We start from the raw sequence: 27,510 nt of genomic DNA, 5'->3' as shown, positions 1-27,510 counted from the left end.
AGTTTCTATCCTGGGGACTTATAGCATCCCTGAAGGTTTCTAGTACCTCACCATATAGGGGCAGACAAATAATAACAACAACCAATGCAAACAATATACAATAAAGTAGTTCCTTCTATCACATCTTACAATATTAATTGTCCCATAAACAGAAATGATATGATTAGTTATTGCCTACTATAAAAAAGTAAGTTTGCCAAAGGGTTTACAATGGTGAACAGGGAGAATGGTGAATAGTGAACAGGGAGAGAATAGAAGTGATATAGGATGTGATAATTTTAAGGGAGGAAGAGAGAAGATAGAAATAAAAAATTAAAGGAAGAGTGAAAAAGAGAATAATAGAGATTGGCTGTTAGCAGAAGAAAAGAGAATTGGGGAAACAATTGAGAGAGAAAATATATGTAAAGTAAAACTTTTAAAAGTTAAAAATAAAAATAAAAGAATACAAAACAAAAATGAAATACAGTAATCAAACATGCTAGGCCTCAAAAACTGATCCATGAAAACAAACTGGCTTGAAAAATGTTGAAATGAGAAAAAAACAAATAGTGTTGTATAAATGTCCATGAACCATTAAGGTCACAATTAAATACAGAAAAGAAAAAAATCTTGATGGACAGTTAAAGAATTCTTCCTGTTGGAGTTCACAAGACTCCCAGCTTCTCAGCAGTGTTAGGTGGGGTCTTCTGGAGGGTGCTGCTCCGCCCTCTGGGTTGCTGGAGTGGGAGAGGTAATCCCATAGGCAGAATTCCTGGAGGCAGGGTTTAGGCTCAGGTGGCTCTAGGTGCTTTGCTGAATACCAGTTGGTCTGGAGATTTCAAATCAGCTCCCCTCCGGGGCCCAGCCATTGCCAGTCCACACTGGAAGTCTGCACCCCAGGATCTCCCCTGCATTCCATTTCTGTGGTGGAGGAGCCCATCCTTAGTCCACTGGGTCACCTCTGGACCCCATGTTTCCTGGGCGTGATTCAGTCTCCAAACTCAATCTCTCCTGCCCTTCCCTTTCGAGTTGCGGGCCCAGTGCATCTCTTCCAGCCGATCCTGCAAGCAGCCAGGTTGGAGGTGGAGGGATAGAGCCGAGCGGGTTTTCACGTCCAGTACTCCCCTGTGTAAACCTCTCTCCATGTTTGATTTCCTCCTGGTCACTTAGGCACACTGTGTCGTGCAGTGTGGGTTTTCCAGGTCTGCATTTCAGGCCAAACTCGGGTTTGCCAGAAAACAGCTTCCCGGGTGCCGGCCCTGATGCTGCAGCTGCAACACGGTTTCTTCCTCAGTCTCCGCACACTGCTGGGAGAGACGGGGGCTTCTTTCCTGCACAAGGATGTTGTGCACCGTGCCTGTGGGTTTAGTCGGGTGGTGCCTTTGATCTCTAAATTCACCATACCCAGACATGCTTTGGGCGGCCTAAAAATTCCCTCGTCCGTCCACTTGGCTTGCAGAGGGACTGCTCAGGCTGGTGCCTCCGAGTGTGCAGTGGCTGTGGCCTGGGGTTTCTTCCTCATTTTATTATATCCAACCTCCCGAGTCCCCGGTCTGCTTTGAATGTCCGGCTTAAATTCCAGACGAGTCTCCCCTGTTTCCTGTTGTTGCTATTGCTCACCCACCCGGAAGCTGCCCAAATGCTTTCTTGGTTTCACTCCGCTGAGCGGCCAGGAAAGCGACCTCCTGTAGTCCACCATCTTGAAAACCCTGACCCGGGTTGGGGCTCTCAATAAGCCAGTGTTGGAACAGGAGCCTCAGAATGGGACCTCTTGGTTTTAAAGCCTGGTTCCACTTCCGGTGTGTTTTTCTCACCTCTGAATCCAACAGCATTTACCTTATCAAGTTACTGCGAGGATTACGTGATTCTTCTTATGCTTCCAAGTATAAAAGTAAAATTCTTACAGATAACGATAATAAAGTAACCACTAGAAAAATTGGGGAAAGAATACAGCCAGAAATTAAAAGGGGTAGTATGTCTCAGGAGGAGAACATGGAAAGACGGCCAACGTGACTAGTAATCAGAGAAGCAGGTCGACATGAGGATGCTCCAGACTCACTGAGCGTCCCTGGGTCAGGGAGTGGGTGGAGAGACGGTGGGCCCCACTTAACTAGGGAGAGGATTTGGCTTAGGCTGCTGAGATGTACACCACGCCTGCCTATATACAACCAGACCTCCAGAAAAAAACGGAATACTTATTTTAAAGAATATAGGACTCACATAGATATATGTACAGTATAAGATGATAATAATCAATAATAATGATAAAAATCTGGAGGGATGTGTAGGAAGCCCTCTGCAACAGCGCCACCTGGAGGGGGAACGGGCGGTCTGAGCTCCCTGCCTCCCTCCCACTCTCCAGGGCTTTCTGTACCGGGCCTTGGGCTTCACCTTGGCCATGGGGCTGGAGGCTGACAAGGTGGAGCTGCTGCTGCTGGAGCTGCTGTACAAGACCGACTACAGCAACGACTTTGACCAGGAGGTGAGGGTGTCCACAGCCCCTCAAACCCCCCAGGCCCCTGTGGATCCCGGGGGACGTGTGTTCATCCATGTGCACATGCATGTGTGTGCACGTGTGCTCGCACCCCTGCTCTCCCCCTGGCCCAGGCCCTCACCCTGCCTGGCGGGGTCTCCCCACAGGGCGTGGTTCTATGCTTTGGCCTGTGTGCCCGGGGCCAGGCGAGGACCGTGCTCAACGTGCTCCAAGACTTCGAGGACGGGATCCAGGAGTCGGAGCAGTCCTGGCAGATCAGTGCCTGGCGGGTGAGGCCCCCCGCTCCACTCTGGCCTCCGGGCCTCTGAGCACAGCACAGCTGGTGTGCCGCGTTCCCCTGTGTCTCCCATTGCTTCGACGACTGAGAACATGTGAGGAGCACAGGGAGGGCCTTTGCAGGAGCCTGATATCGTCAAACAGTCGTCCCTGAACACTGGGTCCCTCAGTCCAGGTGGAAGCCTCCTGTGTGCAGGACCACCCATCAGCCGTGAGGGAGGGAGGTTGATGGGGACACCACCAACCAGAGGCCACTTGTGCACTCCTTCACACCTTCATCAAGGTCAAGGCTCCTACCAAAGATGCTGGGTTGGCGCTACCCACGTGCTAAGTGGACCGTGTATGCTGGAGGGGCCGTGTGTTGGAACAGGAGCCTCAGAATGTGACCGCTTGGTTTTAAACCCCGGTTCCATTTCTTGTGTGTTTTTCTCACCTGTGAATTCAATAGCATTTACCTTATCAAGTCCCACTGTTTAGAGAAGAGGACATGGAAGTTTGTCCACATGCACAAACTTGGACAGGGGAAGCCAGGTCCCTTCTCTGGAGCCTCAGAAGACAATGCTGCAGGCTGGCTGAGCCACCATAGGAAACCATCTGCTGTCAGTGCCCTGGGCTTTGGCATTGACCTCACACCCCTGCCTGGAGTCTGGTTGTGTGGATGGAGAGAATTGAGCCTGTCCCTGGCTTCTGCTCCAGCTCCTCCCTCAGCAGGACTGAGACCCAGACCTACCCAAGGCTAGCAGTGCGTGGGGCCCCGGCGTCCTGTGCAAGGGAAGTCTGGCCTCCCACGGCTCCTCCCGCTCAGAGGGTGTGAGCACCAGGAAGGCCCGGCCACGGGTCCTCAGCTCAGGAGCATTGGCCTTGAGCAGGTGCCTACAGGGAAGGCGTGAAGCAGTACAAAGGCAGCCTCTGGGTAGGGGTGTCTCCCCAACCTCCCTTAGCCGATGGGTGGTCCTGGTGTCTATCACTGGACTGAAGCCTCCTGGGGGGAGGCAGGGCCCTGGGTCTGTCTTGCTCAATGCTTCTTGTCATTCCTGGTGTGTATGGTAGGTGCTCAGCCCAGATGGAAATGAGTATGTTGGTGCGTGTGTGAACCGGGGCCAGGCACCCTGACACAGTCGTGGGGGCACTTGGTGACTCTGCAGCTGCTCCCCCCCAGAGGGGCGAGCTGGGAAAGCCTGCGTCCCCAGTGGGCCTTGCCCTTCCTCACTGCCCCACAGAAAGACCACCCCTGGAGGCGGGAGACGGTGAAGAGTGCCCTCATGGTGATGTATGGCTGTGTGTCCTCTTACTGCCACCCCCAGATGCTCCTCTCCCACGTGGACACCCCCATCACCGCTAAGATCATTCACCACTACTCCAGCAGCTGCCAGGTAACCCACACGGGGCCGGGTGCCTCCCTTGAGCCTCGCTGCTGCATGCCCTGCATCACCTCCTGAGCAGTCCCTGCCCAGGAGACAGGCAGGAGTCCTCCCTGGTGCTCAGCCTTTGGGGAGCTCATTCCCCAGACTGGTATTCTTCCCAGTTCTTCAGGGTCACATAGGGAAGGAAGGGGACATCCCTCAAGAGCTGTGTGGGGTGAACCCTACCTCTTCCCAGATTCTCCTGCTCCCTCTGCCCTCATCTCTGGTCCACCTGACACTTGGCCCAGGCCTTGCCTAAAAGACAGGAAGTGGGCTTGTCTTCAAGATGCAAAGGAACTGGGTGCTTTCCTGAAATAGGGAGGAGAAAACAGGGTCAAGCAAAAGTCACTTCATTTTTATCTTTTGAAAAATGGTAAAATGCACACAACATTCAAATGACCATCGTAATCATGTTCAGGGAACAGCTCAATGACAGTAAGTACATCACATCACGGTGTAGCGTCACCCTTCTCTAGAATTCTTCATTTTGCAAAATGGAAACCCCGTCGCCATTAAACCCTGGCTCCCCGCTTTTCCTCCCCCAACCCTGGCAATCACTGTCCCACCTTCCAGCTCTATAGTTCTACTACTCCAGGTTCCTCACGTAAGTGGAATCATAGAGTAATTATCCAGTTATTGTATGTCAATAATTCGTTCTACCTGCTTGGTGACACAGAGGGTCTCTGAAGCAGGCCACTGAGCTGCGTTGCTGCCCTCAGGCACAGATGTGGAGGCTTGGGGAGTGGCATCCTCTCTGGGGTCTGGGTGCTGTGTCCAGTGCAGCATCCCCCACAATGGGGCAGATGCCAAGTCAACGTGCTTCAAGGACAGACTGAGCCGACCCCTGCTCAGAGCATCCCCGACATTGAACCTTCTTCAGAGCAGAGGGGTCCAGGAGTGAGTCCCCAGGCTCGGGTTCTTTAGGAGCTCCCTCACAGACAGGATCCCCTTCCCATCCTTCTTCTGGACATAGGACATCAGCCTCAAAATGGCCTTCATGAAGGGTGTTGTGCAGGTGACCAGGGCCATCAGAAGCATCAAGGACCAAGAGGACTTTCACTTTGCTCAGAAGCCAACGCTGACTCGCCTGGTGATGGTGAGCAGGGTGGGGCTGCTCAGTCCTGGGAGGTGGGGGCTCTAACTCTCCTGACTGGTTTCTCCCGGGGGAGGTCCTCAGGGCATGTGTGGGAGGGCAAAGGGGCTTCAGAGCCCTCCCTGCCCCCTCCCCCCTTGAGCTGTCCAGCGGAGGAGTTCGGAGAACCGGCTTTGTACTGATGAAGGGTTCCATAGCCAGGAGAGTTTGAGAACCCGGGAGGGACCTCAGTTGACTGGGGCCCCGTGGTGTCCAGGGATGGTCATCAGAGGTCCGCTGTAGCCTTAGCGTTCCTCCTGGGGAGGGACTTAGGGGATGGTGATCTTCTAGAGGCAGGGCTTAGAGTGACATTTGCACAGGAAGTGTCAACTGTCCAAAGGCTGATGGGGCCTGTGGACACCCCATGCCCTTTGTCTCCAGACCTCCCCACCCCCACCATCCTGCCAAGGCCTTGGGCCCCTGGAAAGCGCCCAGGCTGTGCTGGATGTCCTGGGGGAGTGAGGTACGGGTGGAGCAGGAGACCTCGGGAGATGAGCACACGTGTGTCGTTTCACACCAGCCTGGCCCAGCCTGTGGAACGGGTGTGGAGTTCTGGATGAATAAAGGGATGTGGGCTCAGGCAGGGAAGTATGTGGCCAGGACACACGGCCTATCGGGCGTAGGCCTTGCTCCTTGTACTCTTTCCTGCCTCCCGAGATGCCAAAGGCCAAGTGAACCAACGAAAACCAGGGCAGAGGTCTGGGATGATAGGGAACTTCACAAAGGGCCAGGTCTTCCCTGAGCCGATGCTGTGGAGTGCAGCCACTGTCCCCATCAGCCACGGACCTCCTGGGTGGCAGGAAGGTCACCACCCTCCTTGTGCTGCACAGGCGATCCTCAAGGCGGAACCCACTGACCACCTGGCCTCTCCCGTGCGGACAATGGCAATGGACGCCCTCTCGCACCTGAGGTGAGCTGGGCCCTTGTCTGAGCCCCGAGTGGCCCCTGGGCTTGGGGACAAAGCCCAAGGCACCCCTTGGTGCCCCCTCAGCGTTTGCACCTCCTCCTCCCTGCCTGCCTCTGTGTTGGGGTCTGGGGCAGCTGCTCCCTGGGGCAAAGGGCATCTAGAAGACGGGGTCGGCTCCTTCCCTGATTCCCAGCAACATTTCAAGTTGGATGCCTCTCCTGGAATGGCAGGAGGGCAGACGGTTTTGGGGTGGATGAGGGGTTTTGAGCAATGCCAAGGAGCATCGAGGGATATGGGGGTGGACTCAGCTGCCAAACCCAGCACTATTTATGGATCTGTTTCTACAGGCAATACCATAGCAAAGGTGTGCCCTCCCCAGAGGTCCACCTGTGGGAGGGGAGGCAAGGGGGGCATCATGGATTTGTGGTTAATGTTTGAGGTGGTGGGGACATTTTCAGGGTACTTGACTGGCAGAGGACTGATTGTTACGGGGCCCTCCGAGAAGCCACGTGTGGCTCTAGGAGGCAGCCACAGGCGGATTGTAAGACATTACACTGACCCCAGCAGAGCACACGTCCAGTTACACGCTGGGTACTGGGCAGGACCGGGTCTTGGCCTCTCAGGGACTTCAGGCACGTAGGTCAGAGCTGACCGAGAGGGAAATGTTTGTAGGGGAACCAACAGGAACAAGCAAGAGACTGAAAAGGAGGGTTGGGCGAAGATGCAATCGGCCTCTGTACAGTAGGGGCCACCAGAGGGTGCGGAGCCCGAGTCAGCCCTTGACTTCTGCTCTGGGCTGGGGCAGAGGGGCTGAGGGAAGCCAGACGCCTTCAGGCAAGATGAGCTGCAAGTTAAGGTGGGATAGGGTCTGTCAGCCCTGGGGCACAACAGAACCACTGGGGAACTCTCAATAGTGCCATGCCCTGGTCCCACCCCAGGCCCTTCTGTAAGAATCCCTGAGCCTGGAAGTGGCCTGTGGGGGTCCTTGGGAGTTCTCCAGGTAATGCTAATGGCAACCATCTTGAGAAGCATTGGTGAGGGGATAGATGGTGTCTGAGCCCCGGTCCCCTGGTCAGCTGGCCCTCCCCCTGCACTGTTAGTGAAGACACAGGAAGCCGGTGCACCCCAGAGGCTTTGGTTCACTACTAGGCCTGCAGCGGCCAGAGTTTCTGTGGCTAACAAACACCAAGTATCACACCTTGAAAATCCGGGGTTGGCACCAGATTTTCTCTGACTGAGATTGGGGAGGAAGGAGATTCACAAGTTCAAAGCAGGCACTGGAAGTGGGAGAAGTGACCTGGGACCCCTTGAATCTCTGCTTCGTTCAGAGATACAGCACTGGAGGCTGGTGGGCAGCAGACAGGGCCCCTGGGCAGGGATGGGATGTGCCTCTGGCTGGGTTGTGGGCAGCACAGGTTCCACTCCTCAGTGACTCTCCTCTTGTCAATGCCTCTTTCCACAGCAAACTGCAGCCTTTCTACTCCATAGAAGAAAGTAACGAGCTGATGGATATCAGTTTACATTCTGTCATTTCTCTCCGACCCCCTGGAGAGGACAACGAGTCTATTAAGGTAGGTACCTTCTTGGCCACCTCTTTTTCTGGGTCAGAACCTGGGTGTTTACTTTGACATGGGCAGAGTCCACCTTCCTGGGCCACGTGGTTAGAGGCAGCAAGGTGTAGAGGGCTCTACTAGTAAATACCAGGTAATACTAGCTGCTGTAACAGATAAACCCCCAAACTTCAGTGGTGCAACCAGATAAAAGTTTCTCATCCAAGCAAAGCCCAGTTGTCAGTGAGGTAGAATGTGGCTCTGCTTCATGCAGTTGTCACGAATCCAGGCTGACAGGGGCCCCCACCATCTCCAAAGCATAGCTCCTAGGGTCCTGGTGGGTATTGATTTCCCACCTGGACATGGGGAAAGAGAAAGCATGGAAAATTTGTGACCCATTCTGTCCTTCCATGGTCCAGAAGGCAGTCACATGACTCCAGCTAGACGCAGGGTCCTGGGACATGTGGTCCCTCACTGGAGGGACCAGCAACACTGGAAGAGAACGGATGCAGAACACTGGAAGTGGCCACCTCTGCTTCAAAGGCTGGTCATAGGATAAGGAGTTGGGGGAATTGGGCTCTAGTTTTGTGAGATGGGTTCCTCTTACAAGATGGTCTTGCACTTCACATGGGAAGATGAGAGTAAATAGCTCACTGTGGGCAGCTGTTCAGGGCTGGCCATCAGGCCCTCTCCCCTCTGCACTCTGGCATGGATTCCTGCAGAGCCCAGTGGCTGACTGTGTGTAGCCCTCATGGCTGCCCTTCTGTCTCTTGGCCTTAGACTCTGTATGCCAACATGCTGAGGTCTCTGGAGCAGCTGATGGAGAGCCTCATGCAGAGGCAGCTGGACCCCCGGGGACTGCAGGAGATGGTGCACGTGAGTGGCCTGGCCAAGGGTGGGGAGCAAGAGGTGGTCACTCTTCCAGGGAGGAGGCTCGAGGGCCAGACTGTGGGAAGCAGGGTGGTGCATCAATACATTGTAGTGGTGACACCGCTGGTTATCGGTGGGTTATTGGTGACGAGTCCTGCTTCCCCACATGTTGAAGTCTGAACATTAGAGGAGCACCCGAGGCAAGCAGATAAAGCAGGGTTTATTTAAAAAGCCTGTGTCATAGGCTTCCCCCAGGAGGGAGGAGGGGGCCATAGCTGGTATCCTGGGGTCCCCAGGGTGACGTTCGTGTTCTGCACTTTTTATGTGTCCTAGGATCTTTTGTTCTCCTGCTTTCCCCCCTAATCTTTCTCCTTCCTGCACGTGTGACTAGGGCCAGGAATGCTCAGAGGCCAGAAGGTGGGAAAGAGGTGGGCTGAAGGGGGAAGGGCAGGATGGAGTAGACAAGGACACATCAACAACCTTATAGCTCCCTGTAGGGAGGGGCAGTTCCTGGGACAGGTCACCTTGGCAACAGGTTGGAGGAGGGGTAGGTTCTTGATAAGATCCCTCAGGGGACAGTCCCCAACTTCCCAGACTCACTCAAAATTCGCCTCTTAGATCCGACCTGACTCGATTTACTATCTACACTGACTGCCTTTCTAATTCTGGCTTCTGTGGTTTTGTTTTGATTACATTTCACGTCTGCTGAAAAACTGCAAGAGTATAAAGTCACATTTCCCCCAATCCGTAATTCTTAACGTTTCTCCACATTCTCCCCTCTGGCTCTTCCTCATCACACACACACACACACACACACACACACACACACACGTTTTGAAGCATGGGAAGGTAACTACTCATAACTACTCACCTCAAGATCAAGAATGATCTATCACCACAGGACCATGATCAGAATCAGGGCACTGATTGTTGCTACATTGCTCTGTTAAAAACAATGATCCATATTGAAATTTCACTAATTGCCCCAAATAGGGTCCTTGATAGCCACTCCCAAGACCAGTCCCTTGCACGCTTTGGTCGTGTGTCTCTTTCTTCTCCTTTAATCTGGAACAGTTCCTCCCTTTGTCCTTGTCTTTTTAAGCTTGGCGTTTTTGAAAGGCACTGGATGGTTCTTTTGTTTTTAAATTGGGCTTTCTTGTTACTGATCCTTTAGAGGTCTAATATATTCTGGGTATAGTATGCCAGTTACAGGATTTAAAAATATTTTCTTCTAATCTGTGGCTTTTCTTTTCCTAAATTCCCCAGTGTCTTGTGATGAAGAGACTTTTTAAATTTAGATGAAGTTTGATTTTTGTTCTTTTATGGATCATGTTTTGGGTGTCAAGTCTAAGAAATCTTTCCCTAACCTCAGATCACAGTGATTCTCTCCTGTGTTTTCTTCTAGAAGTTTTATATTTTCAGGTTTTATAATTACATTTCTGATATATTTTACATTAATCTCTGATAGATTTTGAGTTAATAGGATACACTTTGAATTATTTTGTATGATGTGAGGCACAGGTCAAAGTGTATTGAATTTTAGTGTCTTGGCATGTGGGTAGCCAGTTGTTACAGCATCATTTGTTGGAAGGACTGTCCTTTCCTCATGAATTAATGTTATGCTTGAATTCGGGACCCCCAAAAGATCACCAGAGACCAAGATCGATGTAAGCAGCAAAGAGGTGTTTATTGCGAGCTAGCACCGTCCTCCGCGCACACAGCAACTGGTGACGTTGAGAGGCCCCGAGCCCAGGGTTTGCAGCAGTTTTATACATTCTTTGGAGAAGGCAGGGACTTCACATACATCCTAGCATCTCTTAGCAAATCATCACACACCGAGGGAAAATCAAATAACAACTCTAAAACATGATTAGCACATTCACTGGCGGGAACAAGTTGGGTAGGGGTGATTGGTTACTACAAGAGGAGGATTCATTTGAACTGATGGGTTTAAGCCAAGAGGGGTGTACATGCTGAACTACATGGTTTCCCAACATGTTATCAACCACCATAAACTACTGGGAGGGTCATCTGGCATCCCAGGTATTTTCCCTGACTCATGCTGATTGGTGGTTGCTAGGGGGTTGCTATGGCTCCCCACCTAGCCTGACTGAGTCAGGGACACCAGGCCCAGCAGATCTCTCTTGTTATTTGTAGATAAACAACTCAGCAGGGTGGGAATGTGCCTAGGAGTGCTCTGTGGGTTTTTCCAAGGACAAGGGTCATGCCCCCTTCCTTGGACAGGCTTTGCTCTGAGGTAGAGGCTGGTTTCTCAACATCAGTTTCTCAGTTAAAGCCAATCAGGCCAAGCTGACTGGTAGCATTGTTTCCTGTCTTTTATGACATTCTGCCTTCTGGTTCTCTCAGTTACTGAGAGAGAGGAGCTGACCTCTGACTGTCACTGTGGACTTATGGGTTTCTCTTTCCAGTGCTACGCATTTCTGCTCCATGTATCCTTTAGCAGTGCTACTGGGTATGGAAACATCGAGGACTGCTGTGACTTCGAGATGAACTGACCCTTTGTGGTGATTCGTGGCCCTCTTGTTCCATAGTAATCGTTAGTCAGCTTTCCATGGCTGTGACAAACCGCCTGGGCAAATCAGCTTAGGAGGAGGAAGTGTGCTTTTGGCTCCTGGTTCCTCAGCATTCAGCCCGTGGTGGGCCGGCTCCCTTTCCTTGAGCCTGCGGCAGGGCGGAGCATCACGGCAGGAGTGCCTGGCTGAGGGGTCTGCTCACCTCGTGGCCACAGGAAAGCAAAGAGGAAGGGAGGAAGGATCCAGGGTCCCAACCGCCGTCCGAGGACACCCCCAAGGACACCCCCAGTGACCTAGCTTCTTTCCACTAGGCCTCACCTCCGAAGGTTCTGTTAGACCAGGACGCAAGAAAAGACCACTGACTCCAATTAAAATCAAATTAAAGCAAGCTTATTATTTCGACCGGCCGGGCTGCCTCTCCCTCCCAAAACGGCGGGAACAAGACAGCACCCCAGCTTTCCTACAGCCCAGCTTTATAGCCCAGAAAGTTACACAAAAGGGGGGTTACAGATAACAGAACTCTGACAAGCATCACACTAATGGTAGTTTACATGTTTTGCTGGCCCCAACATGAGAATTTATGAGGACCATTAGAGCCTCAGAGAGGGTCGCTGTCTGGCCAGGGAAGGCCGATATTTATGAGGTGTCACTGAAGTTTCAGAGAGGGCTGCTATCTGGTCAGAGAGCCAGGCATGGGTGAGTTCAAGGCACGGGCAGGCATTCCAAGCAGGTTCAGAATTTGCAGTAATTTATAGTAAAGCCGAAATGATCTTTTCATGGCTTTGTGGCAAGATGGCTCCCAATTTTAAGAAAAGATCAGGTTGGGTCTATCAGTTCTGCCATTTCCCAGGGGTGTTCCAGGCTGGAGGCTGCGCCCTTGGCACAGGGCCTTTGGGAAGCACGCAAGATGCAAGCCACAATAGCAATGTCCCCGGCTCTGACAGGCCCATCTGGAGTGTGGTGGGCTGTGCTCCCGGCCCCTCGTTTAAGGCAGATGTTTGGAGCCAGGCTCAACACAGCAGCCCAATACCATCCCTGTGAAGATGCTGGGGACCCCCCTCTGCCCTCAGCCTCGTTTTCCTCCATAGTAAGCCTGTAAAGAATCCAGACGTGCCTGGAGCCATGCAGAAGCACTGAAAGTCAAACTCAGAGTGGGAGGTTTCAGGAGGGCCAAAGCTGGCCAGGGTAGGGCTGCCCAGGATTTGAAAGCCCACTTCTGTGTTCTGGGCTCTACACATAGCTCCTGGAGAAGTGGATCTTGTCAGAGAAAGAATGGGAACGGGAGAAGGCCACCAACCTCCACCTCTATCTCATGCAGATCTACGTGCAAAGTGTCGGCGTCTGCGTGAGTCCAGGGTCCCCAGCCCAGCTCAGCCCGCCACTCTGACCTCCTAGAACTCCTCTCTCTCTGGGAGCTTCTGAAGTCAAATTCTGCCCTTGAAGAGCCCCTGGGAAGAGGCTGCCATGAGCAAGCCCCGGGCTCTGGGCGGGGCAGTGGGGAGAGGACAGGCCAGCAGCTTGGCCTGGACCAGGTTAGTGAGCCTGAGGCTTAGCCATGGTGAGGCCCTCTTTAAAAACCAAAGAGGACACTCACGTTTGAAACATGAGTGGAAAAAGAAGTCCACTTAGAACGAGGGAGTGCATTGCCACAGTCACAAATGGCTTGACAAGCACCACACCCTGGGCATGGCTGAGGGTGGGAGGATGGTGTCCCAGGGCTGAGGTGCAGCACAACCTCAGGCCTGGGGGTCGTGTGGGTGAGACCCTGGGGCACCTGGATGGAGGTGGGAGCAGCTTGGCCAAGTGCGGCAGGAGCTATGGCCAACATTAAGGCCATGTCAGGCCAGGTACTGTCAGGACACGTGACCTGGATTCCGTGATCTGTTCTCATAATGTCCCCGAAAGAGGAGGCGCCATTGTTTGCTCCACTTTACAGACAGGGAACGTGAGGAACTGAGAGGCCATGTCTCCTGCCCAGGCCACTCAGCTAGTGAGTGGGGAGGCCCATTTTACAGGAATGAGACAGGGGCCTGGATATAGAAACTGGGCCCCAGCTCAGAGCAATGAGCAGGGCAGAGCTGACTCAGGGCGTGTCCCGAGGCCGGACCCTGATCCTGGCTGACCTCCTGCAGCGCCATACCGTGGCGCTGGGAGACTGAAGCCTGGAGGAGGTGGATGGGGTAGCCTTCCTGTACCCAGAGCAGGGTGCCCAGCACAGGGTTCATCCTCTCTAGCTGTCATCGTGCTGCCTCTGGGCAGCCCCAGGTATGTGTGAGGACAGAGGTGTGAGCCCTGCTGTCCCCTGTCCCTCAGATTCCCCTGAAGCTGGGGCAGTTTGGCACACTGGTTGGACTCATTGCCCCATGCACCTGTGATACCCACCAAAGAACACGCGTGGCCTCAACTAATATCCTGTCCAGCCTGCTAGATCTTCACGGTATGGGGAGAGCAGGCCATGAGGGCCGGCCTCTGCAGGCAAAGAGGCAGGCTGCAGGGGGAGGGTCGGCTGCAGGCCTGCCCTGGGGCAGTGTGACTGTCTGTGGGGTGGGTGGGAGACAAACAGGGCTGCCAGAGGAGAGTGGAGGGGGCCAGAGTGCACCAAGAGGCCACAGAAGGTTCCAGAAGGAGAGACCCAGGGGTTGATGCACTAAAGGCTGTGCTGGGCCAGGTCAGCTACGGATACCCAGGATACAGTGGGACTGGCTGGAGCTGAGCACAGGGGGACGCAGGGGGGCTGAGCTGTGCTAGAGGAGGTGTGGGCAGAGGCCACCCCTGGAAGAACAGCGAGAGCAGGTGCAAGAGGGATGGGATGTGCCGATGCTGGAGGGTGGCGCAGGCCTCTGCAGCCAGGGCAGGAGTTTGCCGCAGAGTGGCCTCGGCCAGACCCCGTCCTTGCCCACCAGGTCTGAAATTGTATTCCCAACAGCAAGCCAGACCTGCTCCTTATGGGATGCTGCCAAGGAGAAGGAGCTGGAGAAATGCAAGGAGGACATCCAGGACACAAACGCCGACAAGGTCTTCTGTGCCTCCTCCAGGATTGCCAAGGTGATCACCGGCTGGTCCCCAGCCTCTGGCCATCTCTTGGGGTGGGCTTTCCTGGGCTGTCTGTGTCTCCCATGTTCTCCTCTAGGGGTTGCTACCTCCCCAGCCTTTTGTCCAAGGGATATATCCGTACTCAATGACCTGTGTAGGGCTCCTCACTGGGGCGCTGAGCACAGAGATGGTGCCTAACATTTCCTGGCCAAGTCCTCCTGGCACTTACAATGTGCTGCGCTGAGCATGGAGAGGGCCACAGGAATGGTCCAGAGCAGTCCTGTGTGCTAATGTCACACTAATGAAAGGAAGTGCCCAGACGAGGCTGCTGTCACCTGGATAGGCACCTTCCCTGCAAACAGGCCTTCGGTCGTGAGCTCCCCTTTGCCTGAGGGCGGAGCTGCTTCCTGGTGCAAAGGGGGCTTTTGGGGAGGCAGGATGAGCACAGGGCTCAGGGCGCAGGCCAGGCAGGCTGCAGGGCAGTGGAGTGGGGACAGGAGATTTGTGCGGGAGCATCCTGTGTGGGGTTCAGGGAGGGCGGGAGGCAGGCGGCGAGGACTGGGAGAGGTTGGTTGTGGGAGTGCTTTGATGTGGGAGGTGCTGAGTTGCTGTCTGAGCACCTTGTCAGCACAGTGAGAAGCTGGGCAGGGAGTCCCAAGAGGGCCATGGCCATGCCTCCTGGGTGGAGTAGGAGGAGCCAGGGGAGCGGGCTGGAACTCGGTTGTGCTCTGATCCTAGGTGGTCTGCATGGAGTTTAACTGTGACGAGGTGGTCTCACTCATCCAGAAACTCTGTGAGAACATCGGGGCCATGGACCTGCCGCACGACAAGGCTGCTGTCACCTGGATAGGCACCTTCCTCCAGATGCGGGCCAGGGAGCTGGAGGATAAGGTGGCACAACTGCCCAGGGCCCTGGGTGGGGCTGGGGCTGACTCCTGAGACTGCCTCTCCCACAGCCCTGGGGCGGAGGAGGAGGAGGAGGAGGAGGAGGGGAGGAGGAACAGGAGAGGAGGAGGAGAGGAGAAGAAGGAGAGGAGGAGAAGGAGGAGGAGAGGAGGAGAAGGAGGAGGAGAGGAGGAGAAGGAGGAGGAGAGGAGGAGAAGGAGGAGGAGAGGAGGAGAAGGAGGAGGAGGAGTAGGAGGAGGAGGAGGAGGAGAGGAGGAGGAGTAGGAGGAGGAGGAGGAGGGGAGGAGGAGAAGGAGGGGAGGAGGAGGAGGAGGAGGAGGAGGGGAGGAGGAGGAGAGGAGGAGGGGAGGAGGAGGAGGAGGAGAGGAGGAGGAGGAGGAGGAGAGGAGGAGGAGGAGGAGGAGAGGAGGAGGAGGAGGAGAGGAGGAGGAGGAGGAGAGGAGGAGGAGGAGAGGAGGAGGAGGAGGAGGAGGAGAGGAGGAGGAGGAGGAGGAGAGGAGGAGGAGGAGGAGAGGAGGAGGAGGAGGAGAGGAGGAGGAGGAGGAGGAGGGGAGGAGGAGGGGAGGAGGAGGAGGAGGAGGGGAGGAGGAAGAGGAGAGGAGGAGGAGAGGAGAAGAAGGAGAGGAGGAGAAGGAGGAGGAGAGGAGGAGAAGGAGGAGGAGAGGAGGAGAAGGAGGAGGAGAGGAAGAGAAGGAGGAGGAGGAGGAGAAGGAGGAGGAGGAAGAGGAGAGGAGGAGGAGAGGAGAAGAAGGAGAGGAGGAGAAGGAGGAGGAGAGGAGGAGAAGGAGGAGGAGAGGAGGAGAAGGAGGAGGAGAGGAGGAGAAGGAGGAGGAGAGGAGGAGGAGGAGGAGGAGGAGGAGAGGAGGAGGAGGAGGAGGGGAGGAGGAGGAGGAGGAGGAGGGGAGGAGGAGGAGGAGGGGAGGAGGAAGAGGAGAGGAGGAGGAGAGGAGGAGAAGGAGAGGAGGAGAAGGAGGAGGAGAGGAGGAGAAGGAGGAGGAGAGGAGGAGAAGGAGGAGGAGGAGGAGGAGGAGGAGAGGAGGAGGAGGAGAGGAGGAGGAGGAGGAGGGGAGGAGGAGGAGGAGGGGAGGAGGAGGAGGAGGAGGAGGGGAGGAGGAGGAGGAGGGGAGGAGGAGGAGAGGAGGAGGGGAGGAGGAGGAGGAGGAGAGGAGGAGGAGAGGAGGAGGAGGATGAGAAGAGGAGGAGGAGGAGAGGAGGAGGAGGAGAGGAGGAGGAGGAGGAGAGGAGGAGGAGGAGAGGAGGAGGAGGAGGAGGAGAGGAGGAGGAGGAGAGGAGGAGGAGGAGAGGAGGAGGAGGAGGGGAGGAGGAGGAGGAGAGGAGGAGGAGGAGAGGAGGAGAAGGAGGAGGAGAGGAAGAGAAGGAGGAGGAGGAGGAGAAGGAGGAGGAGGAAGAGGAGAGGAGGAGGAGAGGAGAAGAAGGAGAGGAGGAGAAGGAGGAGGAGAGGAGGAGGAGGAGGAGAAGAGGAGGAGGAGGAGAGGAGGAGGAGGAGAGGAGGAGGAGGAGGAGGAGAGGAGGAGGAGGAGGAGAGGAGGAGGAGGAGAGGAGGAGGAGGAGGAGGAGAGGAGGAGGAGGAGGAGGAGGGGAGGAGGAGGAGGGGAGGAGGAGGAGGGAGGAGGAGGGAGGAGGAGGGGAGGAGGAGGAGAGGAGGAGGAGAGGAGGAGGAGGAGGAGGAGAGGAGGAGAAGGTGGAGGGGAAGTGGAGGGGAGGAGGAGGGGAGGAGGAGGAGGTGGAGAGGAGGAGGAGGGGAGGAGGGGAGGAGGGGAGGAGGAGGGGAGGAGGAGGGGAGGGGGAGGGGGGAGGAGGAGGAGGGGGAGGGGGAGGGGGGGAGGAGGAAGAGGAGAGGAGGAGGAGGAGGGGAGGAGGAGGAGGAGAGGAGGAGGACATAGCTAGAGTAGAGGCAACATGTTGACAGCACCCAGAGGCCATGGGACATGTCCCTCTCCTGGGGCTCACCCCTCACCCTGAGTCCAAGGAAGAGATGAAAGAGGAGAGGTTCTGGTGTTGATGCTGGGGAGGGTCCTGGAGTCTTGCCCTGCCCACTGTTCTCCCTCAGGGAGAGGTGTCCCACAGGGCCTGATGCCCCAGTGATGCCTGCCCCCTCCCCAGGTGGCTGAGATCCTGGGCGCCATCCTGGTCCACCTGCCAGTGGTGGACCACCCGGAGGTGCGGCGCCTTCTCATTGAAGGCATCCTCTTGCTGGCTCACTACCACCAGGAGACTGTGCTCACATCACTCTTGAGGCAGCCCCTGCCCATGGAGAGGTGGGTGCCCAAAGGAGGAGGACATGTCCCAGAAGCCTGGGCCCAGGGGGGGTCAAAGCCAATTACCTGCATCTCATTAAGGGGTCCCCAGCCTCCAGGGAACCACTGACCCAGAGGCCAGACTTCCAAAGCCTCATCACACCCGCTGGACTCTGGGAGCTGTAGGTCCTCACGTGTCCTGGCTGTCCTGTCTGGGTCAGGCCAGGAAGTCCAGTACTGTCCCCTGATGGCGGCCCTTTCCTTTCCTGTGGGGACAGAGCCTCAGGCAGATGAGCCACAGCCTGAGAAAGCCCCTGAGATGCTCCAGTCCCTGTTCCTTTTAAAATGTGGCCTCAGAGGGGAAGGGGTTTACCAGGAGCCGCAGGGCAGCCCCTCGTCCTGGAGGCGTCTCTGGGAGCCAGCTCCTCCACAATGTCCTGTGTGGGGGCGGGGTCTCGCTGAAGGTGGGGACTGTGTTTGGGACAGCACTGGAACTCACCAGGGGAGGCCCAGAAAGAGGCAGGAGTCCCCCAAGAGCAGCTAGGCTGTGCTGCCCCAGTAAGATGAGGGGGATGTCACACTAAGAGGCTGTAAGCCAAACCCAGGCCTCAGGCCCACAGCCAGGGCTGACCTTCCACTCCTAAAGGAGCCCTGCAGGGTCAGGTGGGAGTGCAGCTCAGGTTTTGTGATTTAATTTAATGAGGGTTGGTGGCACTTGGAGCAGTGCTGGAAAGTAGGGGCAGAGGGTAGTGCACTCCTAGTAGTGTGTCCCTAGGTCCTACTGGCATTCCTGGTGGCTACTGATGGTTGACCAACATCTGTTTTGGTCAGCTATCACTGCATAATAAATGCCCCCAACTTAGTAGCTTTGAACACCCTGTCGTGAGCAGGGCTATCAATAGTTACTCAGAGGCAGACTGTCTTTAAATGCAAGTGTTTATCGACCACACCAATCATCAAATATAAACAATTAATGCAAAAAGTGCTGGCTGTGCAGGAACACCCCGACTAGCCTTCAGTGTGCACTGATTAAACACTATAAGCACAGCACACAATCCCAGGGCAACCACGAGCCCCCAAATACCTCCGATGCCTTGCGACTTCTCTTAGCCAAGAGCAAACGTTGTCCTGATCCGGTGGTTCTCTCCAGCCCATGGCTGGACATCAGGGAATGGTGAAGTCAGTCCAGGGACAGACAGCAAGGTGGCCAGTCTCACCAATGTCCTTGGAGAAAAAACTCTTCAATGTGGCAGGACCAGCAATTTAAATAGAGTTCCAAGTTGGTGGCGTACGTTGGTGATTGGTTACATCCAGTGAAAGTCAATGTCCATTGGTTATGTCCAGTGAGGTGATGTAATTGCAGCTGGCATGTTCTTTGTGCATGTCCAGGGAGCTGGGCTCCCTGTCAGTTGTAGCCAGTCATTGCTAAGCATCCCTGTGGCTAGTGGCCCTCACAGCTCCTTATCAATTGCAAGCAGACGTGACCAAGCAGCTCAGTGGCTGCTGTTCCTTATGGCCAGCTGAGTCCCAGCATGTTCCAGCATGTCTACTGCAGATGCTCCTTACAACCTCACAGTTTGTGAAGGTCAGGAGTGAGCACTTAGGTGGCAATTCACTCGGGGCCTCAGGAGACTGCAGTCAGGTGGAGCTCCTCCAGTTTCAGGCGACTGTGGTAGAATCCAGCTTCTTGCCATTATGGGACTGAGGGCCCTGTTTCCTGACCCCCATGATCTCTTTACCCTCGGCCCTAGCGAGTGTCTTTTGGGCCCCTCATCTGATTTCTACCTCTGACCCCCTCCCCTCTACTCTTTCCACAGCCCCAAACTCACCTCCCTGTGCTTGTGCATGTGGTGTGGAGGGCTGGAATAGGCAGTTTACGAGTCTCTTTGTTCTGTTCAGCCTTGTTAGACTTTTGCTTTAGCCCTTTATAACCTACTGATTCCCACCTCTGTCCCTCTGTACCTGGCGCATTCAGACACCATCCTGGGCAGTAGAGCCAGAGACTTGAACTTGAGGACAAGGAAGACATTTCCTCTTGTAGTGTGGCTGGTCACCTGACTTCTGAAAGCCTTATTCTCCTTTTCTGTAGCATAGGGAGAGAAAAATACCTTCCTCTAAGACTCATTGGGAGAATTAGCTGATAAAATAACATCAGCAAACTGCCTGACATGCGTTGGGTCCTTGGAAGTATTTCTGTCCTTACAGTCTTCAAACATAACCAGTGGGACCCCAGGTGTTCCAAGGGGGCCATGGCTTTCCCAGCAGGACTATGAGCCTGGGCAGAAAAAGGGGCCTGAGCATGCAGTCAGGGACCTGGGTTCTAATTACGCAGACTAACACCACCTCCCTGAGGTTCAGCTCCCAGAGTTCAGATAGTAGCTGGGGCCCTGCCAAGGGGTTGAAAGGGATTCTCCCTACCAGGGCACATGGCAGAAAACCCACTGACCTTGTGCCTGTCTTTGGCTAGCCACCTGACGGAGGTGTGGCTGACTGCGGCACAGAATGTGCCTTTTGCACGGACTATGCTCCACGGCTTGATGGGCCGCCTGCAGTCGCGGTTCACCCCCAGGGTAAACGCCACCTCCAAGGCTGACATCTGGCGCCTGGCCGCAGTGGACCCCCTGATGGTGAGTGCCAGGGGCAGGCCCTGGGTCTTCTCAGAGGTCTCAGCGTAGAATTCCCAACACCTCTGGCCCTTCTCCCCTCAGACCCTGTGCACCATCCATCTGCTCCTGGAGAAGCTGGACAGGGAGGACAAGCTCCGGGACCTGTTCCCTGACCTCATCTACACCCTCCTGCTGCAGCTCAGCAGCAGCCTCAGGCCCGAGGCCGCCTCACCTGTCCTGAAGACCTGGAGGCTGGTCCACACGGGGACCCTGCCCGAGGAGATAAACCTAGAGAGGTGCTTGAGGGCCGGTGGGCAGGTGGGTGGTCCATGGAGTACAGGCAGCAGGCTTGGGCTGGACCTGGCCTCCACGGCTGGACCTCCCTGAGCAGCTGTCTGGGCCCATGAGTCACCTGCATGAGGGGGCGTAGGTTCCTCCTCCTGGTGGGGAGTTTCTGGAGGCTGATTTCACCATCCCTTTTATGTATGTCCAGCTGGCGTGGGTTTCAGTTTGCAGACCCACTTGGCCCCCTCAGCTCTTTGCATGGGGCCCAGCAGGGGTTGGGATCCCCACCTCCCAGACAGGAGAGCAGGGGCCCGGAGCCCAGCAGTACATCAGACCTGCCACCTCCTTCAGGATCACCATCAAGTCCATGCAGCTTTTGCTCAAGAGAATCAACAACGAGCGCTTGCTGCACGCCCTGGAAGAGCAGTCTGTGTGGGCACTGCTGGAGGACAGCCTGACCTTCCTGGAGGGAGTGGGCCTGCTGGCCAGGTGGGGCCCAGGCTCTCATGGGGTGGAGGGCACTGTGGGACAGAAGGCCTTTGTGACTGGCACCGCTGGATGCCTTGCATCTGGGGACACTGCCACACTGACCTGTGTCCCAGACTCTGGGGTGGCAGTGCACTGTAGGACAGTGGGAACCTTTCGTTCAAAACTTCCTGCTCCAGAGCAGATGTGAGGTCAGGGAGAGGAGGGGCTAGCAGCAGGACCCGCCTGGGCAGCCCCTCCTGGGTCCTGATCACCACGAACAGCCCTCATCCCGTCCCACTTTTAGAAAAGCAGATGGAGACAGAGCATTTCACTGACAGCCCCTACTAAGCCCCTCAGACCCCCAGCCAGCGCCAAGCTGCAGAGCAGTGGTAGCACCCTGGTGTCCTTCACAGGCTGTGCCTGCAGGACATGGAGAGCGACAGGCTGAGGCTGTCGGAGCTGGTGCTCAGGGGCATGGCCTCCGAAGTCCTGAGCTGCCGCGTCAGCAGCACGGCCGTCTGCGTGGAGGTGAGGCCCGTGGCCCTGTGGGGTGGGCGGGGGGGGTGGTGTCCTGGGCTCTCCTGCGATGGCTGGCCTCTGAGGCAGGCACCCAGTGGCTGAGGGTCCTCTGAGCTTCCTCCTTTGCATGCTCCTTGACTCCTTCGCTCCTTGGTCCAGGAGTAGTGCGGGGTGGGCACTGTGGGGAGAGGCTGACATGGCCCGTGCCCAAGACGGGCAGCCGAGGCTTGGCAAGGGGAGGGGAATGACCTGGGCCAGCGGAGGCACCATGGGATCCACCGAAGGCTTTGCACAGGAGGCTCTGAGAGGCCACCAGCCTCGCCAGCCAGGAAGGTGGGAGGGCCACAGCCATGTGGCCCAGCTGCTCTGCCAGGGGAGGGTTCGTGAGTCCTGAGGGAACTGACCAGAGACTGTGAGGGAGACTTTACTGGGCGCATGAAGTCCGATGGGCCCCAGGAACCCCAGAGCCCAGGACGGCAGCAAGCTTTGTGTGGAGCTCCTCCTAGTAGGACCGCACCTCCCTGCTGAGCAGGAAAACAGCCCCGGGTGCTATGGAGACCGTGGGTGCGGTGGGGATCCCGTAAAGCTTTCCTGATGGACACTGACACTTGAGCTTCACGCGACTTCCACGGTCATGAAATCCCTCCACCATTGAAAACTATGAAAACGACTTTTGGCTTTGGACCACACAAAAACTCCTAGCCCAGTGCAAGACCAGCCTCAGACTTTCTAAGCTTTTACAAGTTCTCAGGCTCGTCTGGTGTTCATGCCTCCACTGTGAACCCCGAAAAATGATGGTGGGAAGAGATTTACACAGGTGTGGTAGCAGGCCCTGGGGGCTAGAGTCACAGGGCCCCGGTAGGATCCAGCTTCCCCCACCCCACAGCTGGACAGCCTTGGGCAAGTTCATTAAGGTCTCTGGGCTTCAACTTCTGCCTCTGCTGGAGTGAGAACAGCAGAACCTACTTTAGGGGTCTCTGAGGGGAACTAAATGAGATCACGTGTATGTTGTTTGCATGGTAAATGTTAAATTCCAGCTGATTATTACTAAAAAAAGTTAGGTTCAGCTTGTAAGAGGCAAGTTGTTTAAATTCTTTCAATATTGATGGGGCTGAATTATGCATGATTTTTTTCTTTCTTTTTTTGGGGGGACTACTGGGGGTTGAATCTAGGGGCGCTCAACCACTGAGCTTCTCCCCAGCCCTCTAAGTTGCTGAGGCTGGCCTTGAACTTGCCATCCTCCTGCCTCAGCTGTGGGAGTCGCTGGGATTACAGGCACGTGCCACCGTGGCTGGCTCTTCAGCTTTCTTTAAAAAAGAAAGGCTTTTGTGAGGTTCTCCCCAGGGAGTAGAATTCAGGGTCCCGGGCATTTCAGTTCAGACCGGAGGCACCGGCCCCGGGCAGCGGCTCTGTTGTGTTAACTAGAGAAATCAGTGGCAAGGAACGTGCGTCTCTGTGCAGGTGACCGTGCTTCCTCACTGAACCCTCACAGCAGCCCGGGGGAGGCGGTGGCATCATCCGTCTCCTGCTCACAGAGGGACCATTCCGGGTGGTACCTGATTCCCTGCTGCACCCCGCTGCTGTGAAGTGGGCCTCCTCGGGGGCCGACGGGAACCTCATCCTTTGCAGTTCATGAGCCACCCGATCCTGTATCAGCAGAAGCTGCTGAGACCGGCAGTGATGATGCTGGAGAAGGGTGCGGAGCAGGAGGAGGACGAGGCCCTGCGGGTGCTCTCCCTGCGCGCCCTGGGCCACATGGCCCTTGGTGCCCCCAAGAAGGTATTTTCATGCCCTGGGTCCAGGTCCCAGATGCTGAGGGCCGCATGGGCCTCTCCTCAGGTCTGCCGGGCTGCAGGGTGAAGGCTGAGCTGTCTGCTTCCCTCCAGGTGAAGCAGTATCGGAAGCTCTTGCTGGAACAGTGCCTGGGCTCCCTGAGGGGTCCCGCCAGCAGCAGTGTGACTGTCGAGGGCATGGAGACCCTGACCAAAATCCTGGCTGAGCTCCGAGAAGGGGACATGGGCTCCTCTTTCGAAGCCGTCTCTGAGCTGTGCAGAGTCTTTTTTGACAATGTGAGTCCAGCCGAGAGCCTCCCTCAGTATCTTAGAGTTTTTCCCGTTGCTAAAACAAAATACTCGAGCCCGGGTGACTCACAGGCATAGATGATTTATTTAGTTCAGGGTTCTGGAGGCCAGGAAGCCCCCGGAGCAGGATACCCACGTCCCGTGAGGGCCTTCTCGCTGCATCATCTGCAGACAGATCAAGTGTGCGAGCTCAGCTCTCCTCCTCTTCTGTGAAGCCACTAATGCCCACCCCACCCTCATGACTTCATCTAACCCTAACTACTTCCCAAAGGCCCACCTCCTAATTCCATCAGCATTTGGCTTTAGGGATTGTTTCCAATACCTGAACTTTTGGGGCACAGCACAGCGCTCAGCTTGCTCAGCAGGTGGGCGGGGACTCCTCACCCTCACGAGAAGATGTGCTCCGGAGCAGTGAGCTGAGGGCCTGCTCGCCGCTGATGTGTGCAGAGCTGCTTGTAGGATCCGTGGAACCGACGCCTGTGCTAAGCTGCAGACTCAGGCTGCGGCCCCTTGAGCTCAAGAGCTTCCTCCCCATCCTACCCCTCCCAAACACTCCCGCCCTGCACAGGGAAGAGCTGGTCCCACAGACCAGGTCATGCCCAGTCCCTGGAGGGCCACAGGAGCCCTGGCCAGGGAGGGACTCCTCCCTGCAGGGTGGTCCAGAAGGCCTGCAGGGCTGAAGCATCTGGAATGGCCTGGGGAGGCCGGCCGGCGGGCTTCCTGCTCCAGGAGCCAGCCCCTGCTTGTGCTCCTCGGCCCAGGAGAGCGAGCTGCTGCGGCTGAAGGCCTTCGTCCTCTTTGGGAAGCTGGCGAGGATGGTCGGGATCTCCAAGAAGCATTTCTTCAAAGGGGAAGTGAAGAGGGCCTGGGTCCCCCTCCTGCTGCACTGCCAGGACCCCTGCTCCAGCACAGCCCACGTAAGACTCGCCCTCATCCCTGTCTGAAAGGTGGCGCCATCCCCAAAAGGAAACGGTCCTTTGGGAGGAGGCATGTCCAGCCTCGCCAGAGCCCAGCTGCTGTCCATGTCCTCCCTCGCGCAGGCTGGGAGAGGGCCCCCTCGGGGCGACTCAGGAAGTGCCTTTGTGGGAAACAGGGCCTGGCTTCCTTCTGCTGGACTCTGCCTGCGGCCACCCTCGGCCCCATCCCCCTTTCTTCCTAGCAGGTCCCTTTAGGCTGTTAGGACTCTGTCCTGCTTAACACTCTGCTGAAGTCTCCTGTTCCCTGTGGGGCGGGCCCATGTCTGGCGGCTGGGAGTCATGGACGGGCCTGGCCTGGTCTCTTCCCTCTGCAGGGCCAGCTCCCGGGTGCTGTGGAGTGAAAGCAGGGAGGAGAGGGAGGCCCATGCTCCCCCCTCAGTCCCTAGCCCTGGCTGGCTGGAGCACGGGCCTGTGTGACAGCCACTCACCCCACTCCGCCTTCTTCACGTGCCCTATGACCTCTCACCCAGGCTCTACAGGGTCCCTCTAGCCATGACCCCACCCCCTTCTCTCCTACACAAACTAGGGTGGGCAGTGGGAGGTGGTTGAGCTTGGGGTGTTCTGCCCCCCTCAAAGCCTGGGGTTGCACCTGACCCACCCAAGGGCACTCAAACCCCAGTTCTGGGGTCGCAGGTCCCCTGCACACTGTTTATGAGTGTTGGGTTTCTGGGTGGCAATGGGGTGGATGTGGTGCAGATGGCACTCACAGGGTGAGGGACATCCCAGAGTCCTCTCCCCAGACCGGGTTTGGTTCTCGTCACCCCTCTCTGCCCAGACTCTGCTGCAGGGTCCCTGGTGACATGGGGCAGGCAGCATCAGCGCTGGGTGACTGCTGTCCCTCCTGCGCAGCCTCCACTCTGCCCACACTGTGCTCTCGGAGACAGTGGCATGGGAGACGCCCCAGGGACGAGGGTGACAGCACACCCAGAAAGGGTGGCAGGGACGCCAGCGCTGTACCCTCCCCTCTTAGGAGACACCCCCTCTCCCTGCCAGAGGCCAGGGGCGGGGCCTCAGCAGGTCCTGCAGTGGGCAGGGGCTGGGCGGGGTGGGCAGGATGGGACCCATGCTCAGGGGCCGATGCCATGCTGCCCGGCTGTCCTGTGTCCCTCCAGGCCTGCAGGGCCACCATGTTTCGGTGCGTGCACTTCTGGGGCTGGAGGTCCCTGGAGAGCTCCTCGGGGCAAGGCCACACCAAAACCGACAAGGAGATGACCGTTTTCCAGACAAGCATGTGCTCCATCCTGGTGAGGAAGCTGCAGGCACACCCCACTGTGGCCTCTCCTCTCGAGGCCCTGGGTTCTCTTCTAGACACAAAACGTCCCCTGGAGACAGCTCGCAAGCCACACGCCTGGTTTAGGTTTCCCGGTGGCCATATTCAGAAAGTAGGAAGGGGCCAATCGATTTTAATGTGTTTAACTTAGCCTAATATAGCCCCAACATGATCATTTCAACATGTATGTTATATATTTATATATTATATATAAAATTATTATCAATATGGCATACATAAAGTATATAAATATATCACACAATATTTATTAGACGTTTATAAATACATACAATATATTTAATATATAAATATATAAACTTTAATGTGTTGTTATTGTAATTTTATATTATTATGATAGCTTACATTTTTTTGGTACAGTCTTCAAAACCCAGAAGGCATATCATACTTAATTCAGACCAGCTACATTCTAAGTGTTCAAGGACCACATGGCCAGTGGCTACATTTTGGATAGCACAGGTTCCTGATAAATGTAATGGTCCCCCTAGACAAGAACAAACCCAGGGACTAAATGTCCTTAACTTGCCCTGCTATGAATCTGCTGTGTGATGCTGGGATGGACCCTTGCTGTCTCTGGGCAGAGGCTTCCAGCTGCAGGAGCACTGGTGCATCAGACAGAAGGGGATGCTCCTTGTGATCACCCCGGCTCCAGGTCTCAGCCTGAAAGCTGTTGTATGTCACTTACTTTTTGCAGACTCAGAAAAAGCCTGCTGTTCTCTATGGCTTCTTTCTGGAAACAATGTCCTATGTTAAAAATGACTTGTTAAGGATCAGAATCGCTGCCTGCAAATTGGCAGGTGAGCAGAAGATGTCTTGATTCAGGAGGGACCTGGAAGGGCACCTGGGCAGCCAGTTAGCTGCAGGGGCAGTGGCAGGGTGGGGACGAGGGCTCAGGTCGAGCCTGCCCACTGTGCCTACCTTCTGGGCTCCAGTTAGACTTCCTCCTAGTCTGGTCCTGGCCAGCAAAATCCTTCACTGACGTCTTGGTAAGGCAGAGCCTCTTGCATAGGCTCTCCTGCTGACCTGGCCTGGGCAGTGGCATTTCTTTGGCTGTCCTTTTAGGGATCATAGTGAAGCAGTTGTCAGTTCACTATCTGAAAAAGCTGGACTGGCCGGCCCTGCGGAATTGTGAGTAGTGGACAATCGGTTATGCACAGTCGACCTCCCCACACTCCCCAAGGAGCCCGCTGGCTCCGCAAACCCCTGGGGAGCCTGGGAGGGCAGCTGGGCCTTCCTGTGGGCTTGTCTGGGGGAGAGGAATGGGATGAGATGGGTGGCCTGTGGAGGGCCCTCCTGGGGGGGCCTGCTGGCCGCCTGAGTTCCCCCCACTCATGGATGCTCAAGGGCTGCTTCTGCCCTGACGCTGCCCTCAGGTTCTGTGAGTGACTGCAGCTCCACCTGCCATTTCCTGGCTGCATGCCCAGGGGGGGTCCAGTCCTGCCGGGCCACGTGGCCACCACCCGCTGCACCAGGCACAGGGGTGTGGTCTTCCCAGAGGCTGGACCCTTTCCTCTTTGTGCTCCCACCCAGCTCTCCAAGAACTACAGCTGGATTCGGATCCCGGGGTCAGGAAGGCAGCGCTGGAGACGCTCAAGGTCTTGGACAGCTGTAGCCAGCACTGGCAACTGGCACTTGGCCTCCCCTGAGGGAATGTGCTAAGGTTCCCACGGAGCTGGAAGCTGCCTCCTTGGAGCATGGGATGCTCGCACAGCACAGCAAACAGTTTAAAATTTAGTTTTCAAGATAAACCTTGTAGTCAGTGTATTTTCTTCTATTGAAATAAGCCCCCATTGCCATTTGGGGTGTGGACTCCAGACGGTGAGTTGTGGGGGTGCAACGGAAACTTCAACCCTAACGAGCCCTGTCTTTCTCACTTTCCCTGGCACGGGTCAGACAGCCCCTCCACCCAAAAGGACCACACCGGGTGCTGCCCAGCGGCCAGGG

The 27,510-nt window shown here is 55.9% G+C and overlaps 1 protein-coding gene across 1 annotated transcript in view; it reads left to right on the top strand.

The window, feature by feature from the left end:
• Positions 1-27,282, top strand: part of Mroh2a (maestro heat like repeat family member 2A) — a 59,578-nt gene extending 32,296 nt beyond the window's left edge. Inside the window, exons 19-41 of the mRNA XM_027956208.2 lie at positions 2,342-2,461; positions 2,620-2,742; positions 3,970-4,122; positions 5,126-5,248; positions 6,115-6,194; positions 7,654-7,762; positions 8,522-8,617; positions 12,386-12,490; positions 13,459-13,582; positions 14,072-14,190; positions 14,917-15,069; positions 17,209-17,363; positions 19,810-19,969; positions 20,051-20,244; positions 20,585-20,722; positions 21,115-21,229; positions 22,850-22,999; positions 23,107-23,289; positions 24,063-24,218; positions 25,391-25,522; positions 26,261-26,363; positions 26,629-26,694; positions 27,097-27,282. Coding sequence (XP_027812009.2) covers positions 2,342-2,461; positions 2,620-2,742; positions 3,970-4,122; positions 5,126-5,248; positions 6,115-6,194; positions 7,654-7,762; positions 8,522-8,617; positions 12,386-12,490; positions 13,459-13,582; positions 14,072-14,190; positions 14,917-15,069; positions 17,209-17,363; positions 19,810-19,969; positions 20,051-20,244; positions 20,585-20,722; positions 21,115-21,229; positions 22,850-22,999; positions 23,107-23,289; positions 24,063-24,218; positions 25,391-25,522; positions 26,261-26,363; positions 26,629-26,694; positions 27,097-27,212 — 2,973 coding nt within the window. The 3' untranslated portion in view covers positions 27,213-27,282. The remainder of the gene's footprint in view (positions 1-2,341; positions 2,462-2,619; positions 2,743-3,969; positions 4,123-5,125; positions 5,249-6,114; positions 6,195-7,653; positions 7,763-8,521; positions 8,618-12,385; positions 12,491-13,458; positions 13,583-14,071; positions 14,191-14,916; positions 15,070-17,208; positions 17,364-19,809; positions 19,970-20,050; positions 20,245-20,584; positions 20,723-21,114; positions 21,230-22,849; positions 23,000-23,106; positions 23,290-24,062; positions 24,219-25,390; positions 25,523-26,260; positions 26,364-26,628; positions 26,695-27,096) is intronic.
• Positions 27,283-27,510: the final 228 nt, after the last annotated feature.

The sequence above is a fragment of the Marmota flaviventris genome, chromosome 11 (assembly GCF_047511675.1).
Source record: "Marmota flaviventris isolate mMarFla1 chromosome 11, mMarFla1.hap1, whole genome shotgun sequence".
NCBI lineage: Eukaryota > Metazoa > Chordata > Mammalia > Rodentia > Sciuridae > Marmota > Marmota flaviventris.
Note: the sequence above shows the minus strand (reverse complement) of the source record. Positions and strands in the feature narration are given on the sequence as shown.